This window comes from Cyprinus carpio, chromosome B19 (genome assembly GCF_018340385.1).
Source record: "Cyprinus carpio isolate SPL01 chromosome B19, ASM1834038v1, whole genome shotgun sequence".
NCBI lineage: Eukaryota > Metazoa > Chordata > Actinopteri > Cypriniformes > Cyprinidae > Cyprinus > Cyprinus carpio.
The window spans coordinates 19,724,486-19,741,436 of record NC_056615.1 but is presented as its reverse complement, the minus strand read 5'-3'; the positions used below and the strand labels follow the sequence as shown (position 1 = coordinate 19,741,436).

Below are 16,951 nucleotides of genomic sequence, written 5' to 3'. Positions count from 1 at the left end.
AAAATTTGTCTGTCTTTTTTCAGTCATTTCCTCAGTAATATTATCAAAAACTCATTAGAACAAGATAAAACAAGAAACAACACTAGATAATATTAAGACTTGTTTTCAATGATTGTACCTTGAAAATCAGTGTATTTTATCAAGTAGGTTTTTCACTTTTTAAATAAGTGGAAAAAGGATTACTAAAGATATATTCTTTAAAACAAGTCTCATAATCTTATGCAGCGCTTTTTCTTGTTTAAATTTAATATACATATTTAAAAGACCATTTTATTCATATATTATAATATGGGGTGATTACTCAAAGGATTTAAATTCTATTTAATTCTATTTATTTAAAATATCTATCTATCTATCTATCTATCTATCTATCTATCTATCTATCTATCTATCTATCTAACTAAGTTAAGTTGGATTAGGTAGAGAAAACTTGTTTTTGAAAAAATGGGCAATATTAGTGATGTTTTTTTCTAAAGATTATGTACATTTTTCTCAGGTTTACCTACTGTACCATTATAAATAGATTAATTAGTAATTATATACATTTTTATTCCTAGATATAAAGTTTCATGTAACTGATGTGCCTTTACTCTGAAATCTGAAGTAATGTTAATGTATTGAGTTTTCCTTTTTTAAATGTAATTATGCATTTATTTGTATATTTTCGGAATATAAACTAAATGTTTTGTAGATAGTCTAAAAATTTATGTGTATGACGAAATGGTAATGTCATATGAATATGTGTATTTTTCATTGTTGTTGTTTTGTATGTGCATTGTGATTGGCATTTGGGATAGTTTACAGTATGTGTGATATTCCAAAAAATCCCTTACAGCACCTTTAATGTCATGAAGCTCACCTTGTTTGCACAGTTAATGCTGCTAAAGCCAGATCCGTTGATTCTGATAATGTCATGTGTAGTGCCATGGTCAGGTGTAATGTGGTACACAGTGGGACTGGCACAGGAAGTAAAACTGAAGTAGAGATTGTCTGATGTCTCATTAAAATTCAGCTGTTCTCGGGAACAGTCAGAAGTGGCCACACAAGCCGAGTTAGATGAGTTAATTTGTTGTGAAACTGGGGAGGACACAAAAGATGATTATGATGAATTTACCCACAAATTCCTTGCCATAGCTTAAACTGAAGATTGTACTTTTAAGTATTTTGCGGCGAAAATACTTATCAAAGTGTTTCAGTTGTACCTCTATTCATAGAGGCCTCTATTCCTGTCACAAACACCTGAAGCCCAACAGTGCTGTCCTCCAGTGGCATAACAGTCACCACTCCCTGAAGTGTCTTCCGGTTGCCAGTGTCGATGTAACCGCTGCTATAGTAGTAAACTCCAGGAGATGTGAAACGGTAGGCAAAAAGCCCTTTTGGTAAAACACAAACATGCACAAAGAACAGCAGAATTAGATTTTGTTCCTCAAACAACCTGGCATCACACCTCCAACTCTCATTGTTTTCTTCAGTTCCTTAACAGGAATACAAACTTACACATTTACGGCAATAAGCAATCAACAAATTAATTGTCTAACAGTTAACTGCAAAATTGTACAATACAATGTTTTGTACACAGTGACTGGTATGTAATTATGTTGGCATTATACGTAGTTAAGTAGAGAGCAGACACCTTGAAAGATTACGCTTCATGAAATCTGACACTCACAAATAAAATGCTTGTCTGCAGCAGGGGTATTTAATTATATTTCCCAGAGGTCTCTAAATTTCCCTCTCAGCAACAGTCAGGACAAACAAATGCCAAACACTGTTTCGAAGACAATGTATCGTATGTGACAAGGAAAGTAATGTGTATTTCACAACAATGAAATACTTCAGTCAGACAACTTTCAAGCTAGCAGCCATTAAAAAGTTAAAGTAATTAAAAAGTGCAATTTTATGTTCAAAATAGTATCTCCCTGTTGACTGTTGAATTTTCCAGTGTAGAACTGCAAATTTTAATTAAATTCATTTATATACATACTTTTACCATTCTAATGATTCCAAAGTAACTATACAGTATATGGAGCAGAATAGTCATTTGTGTCCAGGAAAAGTACCTTAGACTAATAAATAGACAAAAAATAACAGTACTTTTTTTTTGGCCTTATTCTACTCTCTTATTCTATTCACTTATTGTGGTTTTAATTCATTTAGTTACATAGGGTCTCTTAATAAGAACTAGAAAAATGTACATTATTAGGGAAGGACTAGTTTTTAAAATGGTGTTCAGGCAAATGATTTTATGTAGTTTTGTTTGTCCTGCTTGATGTAAATTAGAATGAGCAGTGTTAACAGATAGAAGCAGTAGTTGTTGTTGTTTGTACCTTTGGCAGTTTGGGTGTTTCCACTGCTGAAAGCAATGCCATCATAGTCTGTGCTGCTGGGACTGGACACACTGAAGACCCTGTAGCCCAGACCAGACACAAAAGCTGGTGCGTCCCAGAGCCAAACCACTGTGTCGCCCACTGAGGCTATTAATGCAGATGGGCTCCAGGCGTAACCCTGACCGTACACTGAACACACATGATGTAAGATTTTATTACATTTCTATCACTTCTCCATTACGTTAAGATTTTATTGCCATACAATTTTCATTAAGTTTAAAGTGTATCTATTACTATGACTTATAAAATGTTACTAATTTCAACCATTTAAATTTTTTTCCCCTTTGCATTTTAATGACTTCTGCAGAAAAATTTAAACAGAATATTAAACACATCTGAAATTCTTGTTGGTAACAGAAACATCTTATCAGCACAAATATTTAAAAAGCGAACATCCGAGGGGCAGCACAGAATTCCAATAGCTGTCATTCAGATTTCTTTCACTGAACTATCTGTGTGAATTCTGTGCATGACTAAATATAGCTTATCATACAAAATATAGCTTATAACAATGTCAACCATATTTTGATAAAGAGCATATTTCCATAGCTCTTTAAAAAGTCAAAAAACAGTGCTGCTATTTTTCTGGCAGCTTGAGTATTTGACAAGTCATTGACATGATGAGAAGGTCATTGTGCTGACAGCCATTGTTCCCTTTTCTCTGATGTATTCAGGTGTTGTGTGCGTGACAGAACAAGAGATAAAAGTAAAGAGATATTACCGGGGTGGAAACCTTGGTTAGTCACAGTGTGTGTTTTATCTCTAGACTGGGTCACACACTCCAGTTGATGATCTGAAGCGGCTGTCACTCTGCATTGTCTGTCTCCTGTATGAAACACACAGAGTCATAACCGTGACTGCAGTAAATGATCTGGAAATGATTGGTTTCATTGAAAAGCTGTGAAAAATGCTGAAATCAAAGTATTACACAGTAAACATGGGGAATGTTTTAAAGAATGCTGATGCATTTTTTTCTGTTGTGGTCTTGCCTTACCCAAAGTGACATTGTTATCTGCTGCGACAGGACTGAACCCAGAGCCGGTGATAGTGATGGTGGTTCCTCCATACAAAGACCCCAGAGATGGAGAGAAACCAGTCACCTCTAGAAGATACTCTATAGTGGTTTTAATGCCAGCACTGCACACAAAGAAAACAAACATTAATAACGCTAAAAAGCTTCACTTTTGATAAAAATGTCATTGTAAATGCACAATCGTAATATTAAATTGTAGTCTTCTACAGTTGTAGCATGATATTTTCAATATGATAGTTTGAAATCTGATGTTACAGAGTACAGAAAGTGATGTGAGACCTGGTTAAGGGGTAACCCTGGTTTCCGACTCTCACATGGACATTGTACTCAGCTGGGGGGAGTGTGGGTAACAGGCAGGTGATGTTTCCGTTGGTCCACTCCAGCAATTCGCATTCAGCCTCACCAATCAAAACAGAGCTGCCATTATCATGCGACTCAAAATTTGTGCCCAAGATAGTGAGAATCCGGCGTCCTTTATAACAAACGATAAAGTGAAAACATGGTAAAATTAATTGCTGTTCCAGTAAGATTGTGAGGGGTGGGGGCAATGAGGAAGTTATAAATGAAATTGCTGTGACCGTTTATTGTCTGAAGTGTTTAGAGCAGCTTGTAAGAACCGTCACGCATTGATTGTCCTTCACTGCAGCCAAACCGGCTTTTCTGATTGCGTGACATAAGCTAAAGCCAGTGCAATTATCTGGCCTGCACAAAAGAGCTGGAAAGAGGTCTGTCTGGAGGCCAAATGGGGGTTTACAGCTGTAACCAAGATGTAAATGCAGATCAGGACAATGGGATGGAAAGAGACACTTGACACTTTAATGTGATTTTACCTGTTTGTTTGTATCCCATGTCTTTCATCTTCATTATCTTGTCTCGAATAAGAGAAGCTAAGCATTTATTTGAAAATGGAAACAGTGGAATTCACTCACTGAAGGTCGGTCCTGTTTTTAGACATAATTATACTGACACTTTTATTTGTCATGTAGCTTCCTGTTGCTATCAGCAGTTCAAAGTGTAAAAGTGACTATTTGAGGACTATTTGACTATTTAATGGAGACTTGCAAGTGTCAATTGTGAGTAAAAACTAGTTTTTAGTAAGTAAATAAAACTTGGATGGTAACTTTATTTAAAAAAGGACCATAAGACATGGTTTACATTACAGTCACAGTCTGCCCCCCTCTAATCTAAGAGACGTGTCTGATTCAAATCAGATATCAAACAAAATATACAGACGGTTGCTAAAGAAAACATGTTTTGACTCGAGCTTCTCCTTAAACTTCCTCCTCAATGGAAAATTTAGTATCAGGTCTTTATTTAAAATGCTTGAAGGTTTTTTCCTCCAGAACTAAATATATCTTATTAATATAATTTAAGACATAAGGTGTGTATGCTGTGTGTGTGTGTGTGTGTGTGTGTGTGTGTGTATGTGTGTGTGTTAGAGAGAGAGAGAGAAAGAGAGCGAGAAACTGTAAGAATGAATATTTATTTATTTAATTCCTTTTTTTAAAAAACAATTTTATAGAAGATTTATGCTCAGAAAAATTTGTATTAGTAGGTGTTGCTAAAGTTCATTTTAGATTCGCACGTACACATAATTATGACATCATTTCCATGTCCAAAGTCTAATCAGACTGGATTTGACTTCTAGTTTTTGAGTGACATATAATTGAAGCGCTATTAAAGTTGTTGAAGGGATTAAATCTTTGTATGAACTGATCGAAAAGCTCAGTGATCCTTATTTATACTCTGCATTCTTGTGAATAAAGGCAAGAGAACTCCATTCTAAAAATAGAATATACCTGTATTCAGCAGACGGAGTATCATCTTTCAGCTTAATCTCAGATCAGAATACATTCAGCTGTTGGCTGTTTGCAAGCATAGTATACGATCAACTATAGGGCACCAATTTTGACAAAATGAATACAGTAGGTACTGAAAAGCATATTTGAACATCTAAAGCTATTCAGGGTACTTGTCAATGTCACTGTCTGGGTTTATTATTTGCAAAGTATTACAGTTAGAAAATTAATGATTTAAGGTCATGGGTTTAATTCCCAGGGGAATGCATGGACTTTTAAACATATCTGCCATGAATTAGGTAAAATCTTCTGACAATGCATAAATGTTGAGACCTTACCAAATACTGTTGTGGTTTGTGGGCTCACAGATGTGATTATGGCCGTCAAATTGGTGCTGTATGTGAAAAAGCCATCTGATACTGCTGTCATCTCTGCCGTGGTTAGTGTTACTCTCTGTTCACCTTCTGAGCCCTGTGTTATACACAAGATTCATAAAATTATCAAAGTTTCATAGTTTTATTTTTGGTTGTAGAGGATGCAAATGCAGTAGTGTTGTAATTGTTTAGTGAATTTGTCCTGAGCAGTTCTGTTAATTCTGTTCTGTTATTAATACTAATAACTGTTATATTCGATTACAAAATTTAAAAAGGTTTATAACATATTTATGATTTTAAATTTGACTATTTTTAGAAACCTTCATGGGAAATCAAGTTCTTCACTTACAGCTGGAACTATGCATCTCAGCTGGGAAAGTTCCACTTTTATAATGTTACATGGCTGAGTGCCAATGATGACTGCGGTATCATTATTATATCCATAGCCAGACAGTGTCAGAATCGTCCCTCCTGTGCAGACGTAAAGTAATAGTTGTAAGATATGTTGTGATGACATTGGTAAGCAGGTTTTGGACAAAACAAATCGTATATTGAAAGTATAGTACCAGTTCAGCTTTGTTCAAATTGTTCTACTAATATAATTTTTAATGAGCAAATAAAAAACATTTCATTTTAAATTTCATTTTAAACTAAACAGAAGCATTTTTACTAGTGGTGCTAGACTTTTGAACTCTAATGTATGGTATGTATGAAAGACATAGGCATAGCAATAAATACTTTTGTAAATATATATATATATATATATATATATATATATATATATATATATATATATATATATATATATATATATATAATTTATTTATTTTACACACTACTGTGTGTAGAGAAGTGTAATGCTATGTGTACCTGCCACACTTCCTGATGTGGGGTTTATGGAGGTCACTCCTAACAGATGTGTAAAGTTAAAGCTGTTGTCATTGTGGTATTGGGCATTTCCAACCAAAGAGAAACTCAGAGAGACTGGCTGTACACCTGCACTTGCAGGACCGACCTGGCAGGTTAAAGAAGTATCTGAAACACAAATCAATTATTTGATGAGATGTATGATTAAATAGCATGCTTAAATTAAAATTCTGTCATCACATCACCACTATAAACTTGTATCATTTCTTTGTGAAACATAAAAGGAGTGAATAAGGATTTAAATTTCTGATTTAAAGTAGAATACTGTGCAAAAGCCAGGTGAGCAACTTGGTGCTTTGCTTTTTTTTTTAAAGCTTGAATCATATCATAGTAGCTTCATGGAAAAGCTTGACTAGTACATTTCTTAATGTCTAATTTTGTGTTCCACAGAAGAAAATCAAAATCAATCAAACGCCTTTGAATCAACATGAGGGTGAGTAAATTATTACACAATCCTCATATTTCTTTAAAATTAAAAATTATATTATGTTTTTATTTTTGGATTCTTTTAGCAAAAGCGATATGCCATTTGAATGCAGTTTGTCCCCTGAGAAAAACAGGTTTTATGACATTACTGGGTTTTGACTTACTAGTAACCTGTAGAACAGAGCATTCCACATCTCCAGTCTTTACAGTGACGTTTCCACCATCAAAACCAGATCCAGTTATGGTAAGAACTGTTCCCAGACTGCTGGATCCTGAACGACACATTATGTCAGTAATATAAACCACTAAAATACCAATATGAATGGAGATGATAGCTTTTATGTGAGACCTGATCATTTTCCCCACCTTGTGTAGGAGAAATCCCAGTCACTTTTGGGGTCTTTGACTCACTCCAGGTAAAACCACAATCTCCAGAACACCATGACGGGATACCATTGATGAACACTTCCACTTAATGATAACAAGCACAGGAATATGCATTTCAGTTAGCAGACATCCTAAAGTAGTGTTTCTCAACTGGTTTTTGTTTCAGGATCCAGATTTAATACATTAATAAAATATTAATTAAAAAAGACATTAAATGGACATTAAATGTACATTTACATTGTGGAAAACAATGTACAGTAATAAAAGAGTGATTCAGATTATTTTTAACTAGTGCTGTCAAACGATTAATCACGAAATCCAAAATAAAAGTTTTTCTTTACATAATATATTTATGTATATTGTATATATTTTTATGTATATATAAATACACACACATGCATATATATATTTCAGAAAAATATGTTTCTATATTAAATATATTTATATATAATATAAATTATATGAATATAAATATAGACATGTAAATACATGTAAATGTTTTCAAAATATATACTTTATGTGTGTATTTATATATACACAATAAATATAAACAGAACACATATTATGCAAACAAATCTTTTTTATTTTGGATGCGATTAATCATTTGACAGCACTATTTTTGCACTATATGTAATGGATTGTATATTGTAATGGATTTTTATAAACTGCTGCAATAAAATATTAATAGGATCATGCACATTCAGACTACAGAATGCACACCTGTCTGTCTGTAATAATACAAATGAACCTTTCATGCTTTGGTTTAGCCATAATCCTCTTGACATGCGAAATCCCCTGAACACTGGACATTCAAACAGAGCAACACAACCAGACAGGCCCTTCATCTGACCCACTACATAGCACTATTGAAATCTGCACACTACACGGCATCAGGTAACATGAGGAAAAGCCTTTAAAAACAAGCTTCATATATATGACCCATGTATGTTGAACAAACATAATTATTGCAGTAAAAGCAGTGAGTATAAAGCACCTGTGGTTTATTTGTAGGCACACGCAGAAAGTCTCCCATAATTCTCTGTTTGAAGATGCCTCCTTGCTCAATCTTGCGTGACGTCACTGAAGGGTTCACACCAACCACATTGGAAGCATTGATCTAGTTAACATTATTAAAACATGTTAATTCAGCCAGGTATGAAATAAAGAGTCTGAGAAAATTAAGATATACTATTTAAAAAAGTGGGGTTATTTTTGAGAGAAAAAAAGTATCTTATGCTCTACAGTGCTGCATTTATTTGATCAAAAACACTAATTAATATTGTGAAATATTATTACAATTTAAAATAATTGTTTTCCATGTCTTTTATTTCTGTGATGGAATTTACAGAAATGTCATTCTCCATTCTTCAGTGTCACACAATCCTTCAGAAATCATTCTAATATGCTGATTTGGTGCTCTAATGTTGGCGCTTTTATTATAATAATTATCAATTTTAAAAACAGTTGTGTTGCTACATTTTTTTTCTTCCCTCTGGATAAAGTCTAGTCTGGCCCCACATTTTCAGTGTCGATAATGGATTGCAAACACCTTTTCATGTTGACTTTATATATTTGAAATATATATTCAAATTGTAATTTTACGCATTTGATTTTTTTTAATTATGCACATTTAATTTTTTTAACTAAACACTTATATTTAAATTCCCATTAGATTTTCTCATTAGCAGTTCCCCTACAGACTTGTAAACGTCCATTTGGAGAATTTTGGTTTATTGTACTAGCACTCTGAACTCTTTCTTGCCTTTAACAGAGGCTGATTTCCAGGCATGGTGAGCCACTGAATGTTCCAGCGGTAGCCCCTACAGTCTCCAGATCTCTGCACCTGCAGCTGGCCAATCTCTGGGATCCCCTGCAGAGCGTATTGCAGGTCTGCATCGCTGATGTCTACCGCTAGGCCAGAAACACACACCAAACATATTAAATGAAAAACCAGTTAAACCACTTGGAATGTTGTGGTATATGTAGAAAGGAAGGTGCAGTTCATTATTTAAATACATTAATCTCAAGACTGAAACATGCAATAATCTGTTGTGCAACTACAAGAAATTCCATGTACTGATGTATTCAGTTAATTCCAGCAGCTACATAGGAAAGTAACAGGTAAACCACAGACAACATGCTTACCTTCAACACGTCGGCCAAAGAACTCAACGTCAAATGTTCCTGTAAGAGGTGGACTGGCTTTTTGAGGGCGCATGATGGTGACGGTGGCGTTCCCTTGGCTTTGGATCAGTCGGTCCCCTGTGCTGTTTGACATCTTCTGTTGGACAAAAATGAAGATTGAGAAAGCTTACATGGATCACTCAACTACACAATTATCTGCAGGAAACAATTCAGAGATGTAGCGATAAACTCAAATGTCAAAGACAGGAAAATATTTTGTTGTCACCCATCACCCATCATATCAGAGAGATCAGGAAGATCCATCACTTCAAGACAGTCATTGTTGAATGAGTTTTTTGGTTGAACTTCATGTGAACTAACTCACCTCCAGAAAGCCTATTTCAAACAGTGGGACACCAAATCCACAGTTGTAAGGAGTCGCTGTGATCTCGTAGCTGACTTGTGAAGCATTTGCTTGTTTGCTCACAGAGATGTTTGAAAAGAAAAGTCCTGAACTGGCTAAAGCAGGTGGTCTTCTTCTATGGATTACAACTGAACATGTGGAGAGAGAAAATAGAATATTCAATTTCAAAGGACCATTTCAAAATAAGATAAAATAAAATATTTTTTATACTTTGCAGAAAGATATATAATATAATTAGTATTAAAATTATCCAGCGTTTTTACAACCACGTTACTCTTATTCTATAATTCAGAATTAAATTCATAACTTATTCCTATTCACCATTAGAGTCCAAAGCAGACATTTCACGTCCAAGGTGAACAGTGTCTATGAAGTAAACTGAGTTTGCGGCCACTCCGTACACACTGAACTGAAGAAGTTTGTAGTTGGTGCCTATGTAGTTTGCCTGTATGGAGGCCAGGAGATCCACACACTTGTAGTTCCACCTGAGAATGACAATGTCAGTGTTAGTTTATACCCACAACATAATGATCTGGATATTGGTTTAAGACATCAGGTTACTTTATGTTTATTCAGTAGATTAAACATACTCATCCGTTGAGTCAAATAGCACAGAAATACGTATGTTCTCCTCTCGGTAAGTCCTCTCTTGGTAACTGAACAAAATTCCCAGTTCATTCACCAGAGGCCCTTTGTAGGCCAAGCAGAGCTACGATAAAATAAATATACAAAATGACATGTGTACATTAAAATGTACTGTAAAAAAAAATCATTAGAAAAAAACAAAAACAAAAAACATTTTCATCCTTGAAAAACCCATTAATGAGGATGAGATACTGAGGTGTCGGGTGGTGCTTACGGTGTTGTATGTTTGTAGTAGTATTGGGCTGTAGATTGTTCCTGATGCTGTAGTGTCATTGGCATTAAAGAGAATCTCTGGGTTCTTCAGAGACCAGCGGCCACAGAAAGCCTCCGAATCATTGACCTGGACCCCTCTACGGCTCAGATCACCTGAAAACTGTTTTGACAAGGAGAAACCACAACAAGTTGGGCAGAAAGGTGATGTTTTCAACAAAATAATTGATGTTTATCATGTTAGAACTGAATGTCACTTAATATTTACATCGCTAACTTGACTTTATAATAGGTTGTAACATACATGATTATGTGCTTTTGTAGGTATGCTTACCCCTGTGGTGCTGGTCTCATAATCTCTGAAAAATTTCACATTAGTGTTCTCCGTTGTTGGAATCTCTGCTGGACATTTAGCAGTGACCATCACATCTAATGCCGAACGCACCTTTAATAAAAAACAGATGCAAACCATCATGTAAAAAAGGAGCATTTGAAATGTTTTGTACACAATAATGTAAAAGCTAACCTTTTATTTAATGGTAAATGTTAGGAAATATAAAACAAAGATAAACCTCAGTTATAGAAGCATTGAAAGGCAGAGGGAGGGATGGAACTCCACCCCACAGCAGTGTGAACGTCTCCAAACTGGCCTGCCCTTTCACATCCTCACTAATTGTAATGTTCGTATTCGAGTCCATGATGAACCATTCAAGAGCCTCAAAGTTACCTGAGATAATTCCAAGATTTATGCAAACATATTGCAAAATACTGTTAAATGTACTGGCAAATTTCACAAGCAACATAAAACGTAAAATACAAAACAATAAAAAGGCTAAAGCATAATTGATAAAAAATAAGCTACATTATAACTGAAATTTATAATATATAAAAATATGTAATCTTATATGGTGTGTTATGCAGAGAATTCTGAGAACATACTGTTTTTTTTACTGTGAATTATAGCACGACTAGTATATTTTTTTACTAACAAAAACATTTTTTTTATATTGTTTTAAAAGTATCACCATGCCATATATTTCACAATAAATTATAATTTATATTTGACAATATAAATTCTACAGTATAGATATTTTTTCTTCAAAACAAAAAAAACATACAAATTACATTATTTTACATATACAGAAAGGTGCTTAGGTGTCTTATATTTAGCCAATTATCGAATAAAAACATTAGGTTTTAACTGAAGCATTTATACATTTTCTCATTGAAATTACAAGCATTTTTTTTACAGTTTATAATTTTTACTGACATTCCACGTAGACCAGTAATTGGTTGTTAAAGCACACATCTCAAGGTCAGAGCCAGAGTAATCAGTCAAAGAATAGCAGTCATTTTTTTAAGTTCACCTCTGTTAGAGTTGAATGTCACATTGTACAGTGCCTCGGTATCCAGTTCTTGCTTTGTGACTGTAACACTGTCTGGTTTAATCGTCCACAAATCATTCAGAGCGTTCTGCAACTCCATCGCTGAAGCACTAACTGAGATCGGCCCTACAACATGCAAAGCGATTCCAGTAAACATTACAAACACGCAAACAAAAAGACATCTTCTAGATGTAAAGTGGATGCAAAAACTAGAAGCACATGAAAACTGGACTTTTTTTAATCTTCAACAGGACACACATTCATAGATATACGTGAACTAATGCACCTGTGTTAAGACCTCCATACGCTAGGGAGTAGTATGTGTATTCGCAGGTGCTCAGAGAGAAGCAGTTGCTGCTGATTCTCAGAGTCTGCACCTCCTTGACGGGGGTTACTGGCGTCCAGCCCTGGAAGCGAACCACCTAAAACAACAAAGAATTAGGCTCCCCTTTATCTTGTCTAGATCTAAAGTGCTCCTGTGAGCTCACTTACCTGTTTTTCAGGAAGTACATCATAGTATGCACTGATCTGCTGTTTCTCATTAACAGCATCTATTGTCTGCTGGGCAGTGAAAGGACTGATTTCTTTGAAAAAGGCCACATCCACTGATGCAGCTCCTGCATATTCCTGCACTAGAATCTCAATGTAGTACCTGTAGCACATTGATTTTGATGTTAGATCCAAGATTGGGACATAAACATTAATGACATTTTGATCCTTATGTATTTTTGAAAATCTTCACTTACGGTTTTCCCTTCTCCAAGCGCATGACCTCTGACATTTGGGTGCTATAACTGAAGAAACTATTTGTATAGTAAGAGTGATGTGCAATCTTGACCTGAAAAAAAAAAAAAGTTTAATAAAATTAAAATGTTACATTGCATTTTTTACATTATAGCATGTATTAAAATAGGCTTGTGCGTTACTACTGTAACTTCTGCTTAATTGATAACTACTGAAATTATCAAATTGTTTATTGATTTTACTGTCATTCAGGTACCTTATCCTGGGGGAGACCTGTCTTGCTGAAATAAAACTGGCACCGATCGTCGGCTTTGATTCGGAAATAGTAGTTGTCGGTCTCCATCGGAACAAAGAAACCACTCAGTCGTACCACAAAGTAATCAATTTCAGCGGGCCACACATAGGACAGCGAATCCACCCACTGGACAGAATATCCAGGCCTACTGGAATTATACCTCAGGACGTCCTCTAGAAGGCTCGGACTTGAGTTGTTCCACATCTCCATTTTAAATCCCCTGCCACCTACAAACACATTAATTTATCCATCATCCATTCAAGGACAATATGGTTTATAAGACTCATTTTAAATGTGTAATTGCATAACTAGTATATAAAAGAGACAAGGGCTTGTTGTCAAACAGTTTACGTCAGTAAATATTTTGCAGGGTAGATTCATGTTTCAGTGTCTGTAAAGTGCCTTAAAGTCTTGGCCACAAAAAGCTACTGAACATGTCCACCATTACTGGCCAAGATGCAGTTCTAAATTTGTAATATTACATTTCTAAATAAAACATTTATTTATTTGAAAAATTAATCGCAGTAATTTGTTGTTTCGATGGATTTATGCCATGATCAAAGAAAGAAATACAGAGGAATTGTTAATATGTGATAGGCTCTGATATGTAGTGTTTTTTTGAAAAGTCAGCTACGTGACAAACAAGAATCATGGTCTTGGTTGAGATAACGTGTGACACTGCAGCAGTGACAGAGTTAGATTTTCTCGCGTGTGAAATGCAGAATTCCACTGTCGTGCAAACACTGACTATGGAAAAGATTGTTACAGAAATATAACGTCACCACAAGAGATCTGAATATCAGATAAGGTTCTCACCAGGAAACACTGTCATATTGGTTCTTTCATAACTAGGAGTTACGCAGGTTATCCTCTCACTTGATTTGCTCTGAATCTGACACTCACGGCCTAAGGAAAAAAAATACATTTTAAATAATAAAAATAATAAATAAATAATAATAAAAATCAATTATACATATAAAATACATTTTAATTATATGTATTTAATGTATATAATTATTATTAATTTGACATACCTGCTACTAAGACCATAGCTGGCATGTCAGTCTCATCAAAGTAGCGTCCCTCAATGGTCAGTAATGTGCCACCAAATACACTGCCCTCAGAGGGAGAAACTCCTGTCACCTCTGAAAAAGACCAAAAAACACAGGCCATGTTTTTCAAAAATATCTGATTTTCAACGTGCAATTATATGTTGCATTATTTGAGGAGAATAAATGTTTTTCGCACCTGCATATGTCTGGAACATGGCAAGCTTGTTCAGTGCTGAGATGCTGAAAACCCCAAAGTCTGGCAAACTCCTAAAAAAGGAAAATATGTATTTTATGTACTTTTCAACAGCATACTAAGACTTCCATTCAAAACAAAAATTGTAAAGTAAAATCAATCTTCTTCTGACCTCCCAAATTCACTGTCGAGAATGTAACTGAGGTTGTGATGACCTGAAAACAAAGGTAATGAGATTTAATCCAACAAAAATCTATAGTGAGTGAATAATTCTTGAACATCTTGATGTGTCCTCACCAACATATGTTCCAGTCATTTTACAACTCATATATCCCCACTGGCTGGTATCAGAATCCAAATAGAGGCCATATCTGAAATAAATATAATATGCATTTATGGAGGATGCATTCATATTTAATGTTAACTTTTGTCTGTAACCAAATTAAAAAAAGTACTTACTTTTCATCTGAATTGGGTTTCAGAAGTTCACAAGGCATACCTCCCATGTACGCTCTGTTCAAAGAAAACACATTAAAACAAGCTCACCATATGTCAAGACAAAGAATAGATTTAGCATTCAGCTTTATTTTTTTCATTGTATATTAAATATTCCAGACCTTAAAAATCTCACATCCATGCCATTTGAACTTTTGTCGGTGTTGCTTCCATATACATCAGTATAGATTCTTCCCCGCAGTGTCACCACAGTCCCTAAAGTTCATTCAGTATTTTTTTCAATGAAAGGTGTTTTTATAAACCAAAGCAGCACTGAGTAATGATAAAACAAAACAAACTCACCTGGAGGACCTGAGAGTGGACGGATACTTTGAATGCTGGGTGTACGGAATGCTCTGGGCTGTGAAAGAAGTTTTTGGTAATATATTGTAACATTTTACAGAGAGGATCGGAGTATATGTTTTAGGAAGCGGCACAATGAAGTCAGTCTTACATAGAATGTGCACCAGTAATTCCACTGGCTTCCAGAACAAATGAGACTTGAAGGAATTGGCATGCCATCCACGCTGACCCGCACTTCATAATCATCTTCTGGCAGAGCTCTGAACATGATGATGCAATATAAAACTTTTCTTTGAGAATCACACACCATCAACATTTTACATAACATTACGCAGTGCAGCTATTTTAGAGAGCTAAATCTGATGTCAAAATTTACATGCATACATTAATATGTAGCCCTGATTTCCCCTGGTAGCCTATTCACATTTGAGTATGTTAAAAAACTTCAAACAAAATAAATAAATAAGCGCACTGACTAAATACAGTGCAATGACTGCAATCAAGATAAAAGAAGACTGATTATGTGAATAACTAATAATTATACCTTGTATAACATGTGATCTGAGTGGAGTGAGTGGAGTCTTTCTCGACATCACAGGGAACAGATCTGGTGCGGGACACCAGTGTCACCGTGTTGCCAAGGTTTGGGTCATTGGCATTGAGATTAAACTGACTGGCTTGAGCAAAACCTGAGGAACAAAATCACAAGCAGACTTTTTAAAGAATATAAACTACAATATAGCCAAAATGTGCTGAATCAAAACAGAATGTTGGGATTTATTTAAAAACACATTGATGGTTTTTTTTAAATACCTTGACCCTCTATGGTCAGTCTCGTTCCGCCGTTGAGGCTTCCGTATTTTGGGGTCACTTTGTTGACACGCTGCGCTCCTGTCAGGACGGAGCACAGTCACTAAAATCTATTCTTTCCCGCTTTTAGGATGACAACAATTATATAAATAGGCAAAAGCATTAATATTAATCAAAGAATACAAGAGGTGGGCTAGATAAAGCGCGTACCTGCGGAACTCCACAGTAAAATACAAACAGTGAGCGACAGGTGAAGCTGCAGCCGCACGTGCCTCATCCTGATAGACTCACTGTGCGCGCGCTTCAAAGCAAAAACACCTGAACTTACTGTATCCCTTCTGCAAAAACAATATACACATACCATATGTGTTCACACTTGTCATTTGTATGTCCATTAAAAAAAAATACAAAATAAAAAATATGAATAAATACATGAAAATATAGTAAATATAGACTGTCTCATGAATACACATTCATTTATATATCCTTAATGGGAATAAAAACTATAAGATTAATTAGTGGATTGTTAAGAATGAGAAAATTATAGAAATTTAGAAAAATGACTTCAAAGCTCATACTGAACAGAATTCAGACTCACATACCTGTTAAAGCTCTCTTCTGAAACCCAAACACCAGTGGCTCATTTGTTAAGAAGAGCTCTCTCTTTTTATATGACCTGCCCACAGCAAGAGGAGACTCACTTTTTTTTTCTTTCAGCTTTGTGTGTCAGGTGATCAGGCATTGCTGTCATTCTACAAGCTAGACAGACATTTATTCTTTTCCAGTGTACCCTAACAAACACCTTAAACTTCACAGATAACAATGCTTTTGAAACACACAGTGATCTCTGTGCTGTAGTGTCAACATCACAGTACTTTGATATCATACGGTGACTAAACTTGAATATTACACTATTTGATGTCCCTTAGACGTAATCT

At 35.1% G+C, this 16,951-nt stretch overlaps 1 protein-coding gene across 1 annotated transcript in view; it reads right to left on the bottom strand.

Annotated features, from left to right (window-relative positions):
* pkhd1l1.1 (PKHD1 like 1, tandem duplicate 1) overlaps positions 1-16,747 on the bottom strand; it is a 36,504-nt gene extending 19,757 nt beyond the window's left edge. The window contains exons 1-38 of the mRNA XM_042745981.1: positions 16,616-16,747; positions 16,224-16,351; positions 16,017-16,094; positions 15,748-15,892; positions 15,355-15,463; positions 15,204-15,261; positions 15,023-15,116; positions 14,865-14,918; positions 14,703-14,776; positions 14,578-14,620; positions 14,409-14,479; positions 14,195-14,305; positions 13,977-14,066; positions 13,122-13,387; positions 12,868-12,959; positions 12,614-12,773; positions 12,408-12,543; positions 12,104-12,247; positions 11,309-11,463; positions 11,071-11,181; positions 10,741-10,899; positions 10,472-10,590; positions 10,203-10,366; positions 9,843-10,009; positions 9,479-9,614; positions 9,096-9,250; positions 8,328-8,450; positions 7,313-7,418; positions 7,111-7,218; positions 6,464-6,628; positions 5,943-6,064; positions 5,558-5,690; positions 3,700-3,892; positions 3,382-3,524; positions 3,109-3,213; positions 2,328-2,516; positions 1,203-1,373; positions 860-1,077 (exon numbers count right to left, since the gene is read on the bottom strand). Of these exons, the coding sequence (XP_042601915.1) occupies positions 860-1,077; positions 1,203-1,373; positions 2,328-2,516; positions 3,109-3,213; positions 3,382-3,524; positions 3,700-3,892; positions 5,558-5,690; positions 5,943-6,064; positions 6,464-6,628; positions 7,111-7,218; positions 7,313-7,418; positions 8,328-8,450; positions 9,096-9,250; positions 9,479-9,614; positions 9,843-10,009; positions 10,203-10,366; positions 10,472-10,590; positions 10,741-10,899; positions 11,071-11,181; positions 11,309-11,463; positions 12,104-12,247; positions 12,408-12,543; positions 12,614-12,773; positions 12,868-12,959; positions 13,122-13,387; positions 13,977-14,066; positions 14,195-14,305; positions 14,409-14,479; positions 14,578-14,620; positions 14,703-14,776; positions 14,865-14,918; positions 15,023-15,116; positions 15,204-15,261; positions 15,355-15,463; positions 15,748-15,892; positions 16,017-16,094; positions 16,224-16,290 (4,734 nt within the window). The 5' untranslated portion in view covers positions 16,291-16,351; positions 16,616-16,747. The remainder of the gene's footprint in view (positions 1-859; positions 1,078-1,202; positions 1,374-2,327; positions 2,517-3,108; positions 3,214-3,381; positions 3,525-3,699; positions 3,893-5,557; positions 5,691-5,942; positions 6,065-6,463; positions 6,629-7,110; positions 7,219-7,312; positions 7,419-8,327; positions 8,451-9,095; positions 9,251-9,478; positions 9,615-9,842; positions 10,010-10,202; positions 10,367-10,471; positions 10,591-10,740; positions 10,900-11,070; positions 11,182-11,308; positions 11,464-12,103; positions 12,248-12,407; positions 12,544-12,613; positions 12,774-12,867; positions 12,960-13,121; positions 13,388-13,976; positions 14,067-14,194; positions 14,306-14,408; positions 14,480-14,577; positions 14,621-14,702; positions 14,777-14,864; positions 14,919-15,022; positions 15,117-15,203; positions 15,262-15,354; positions 15,464-15,747; positions 15,893-16,016; positions 16,095-16,223; positions 16,352-16,615) is intronic.
* Positions 16,748-16,951: the final 204 nt, after the last annotated feature.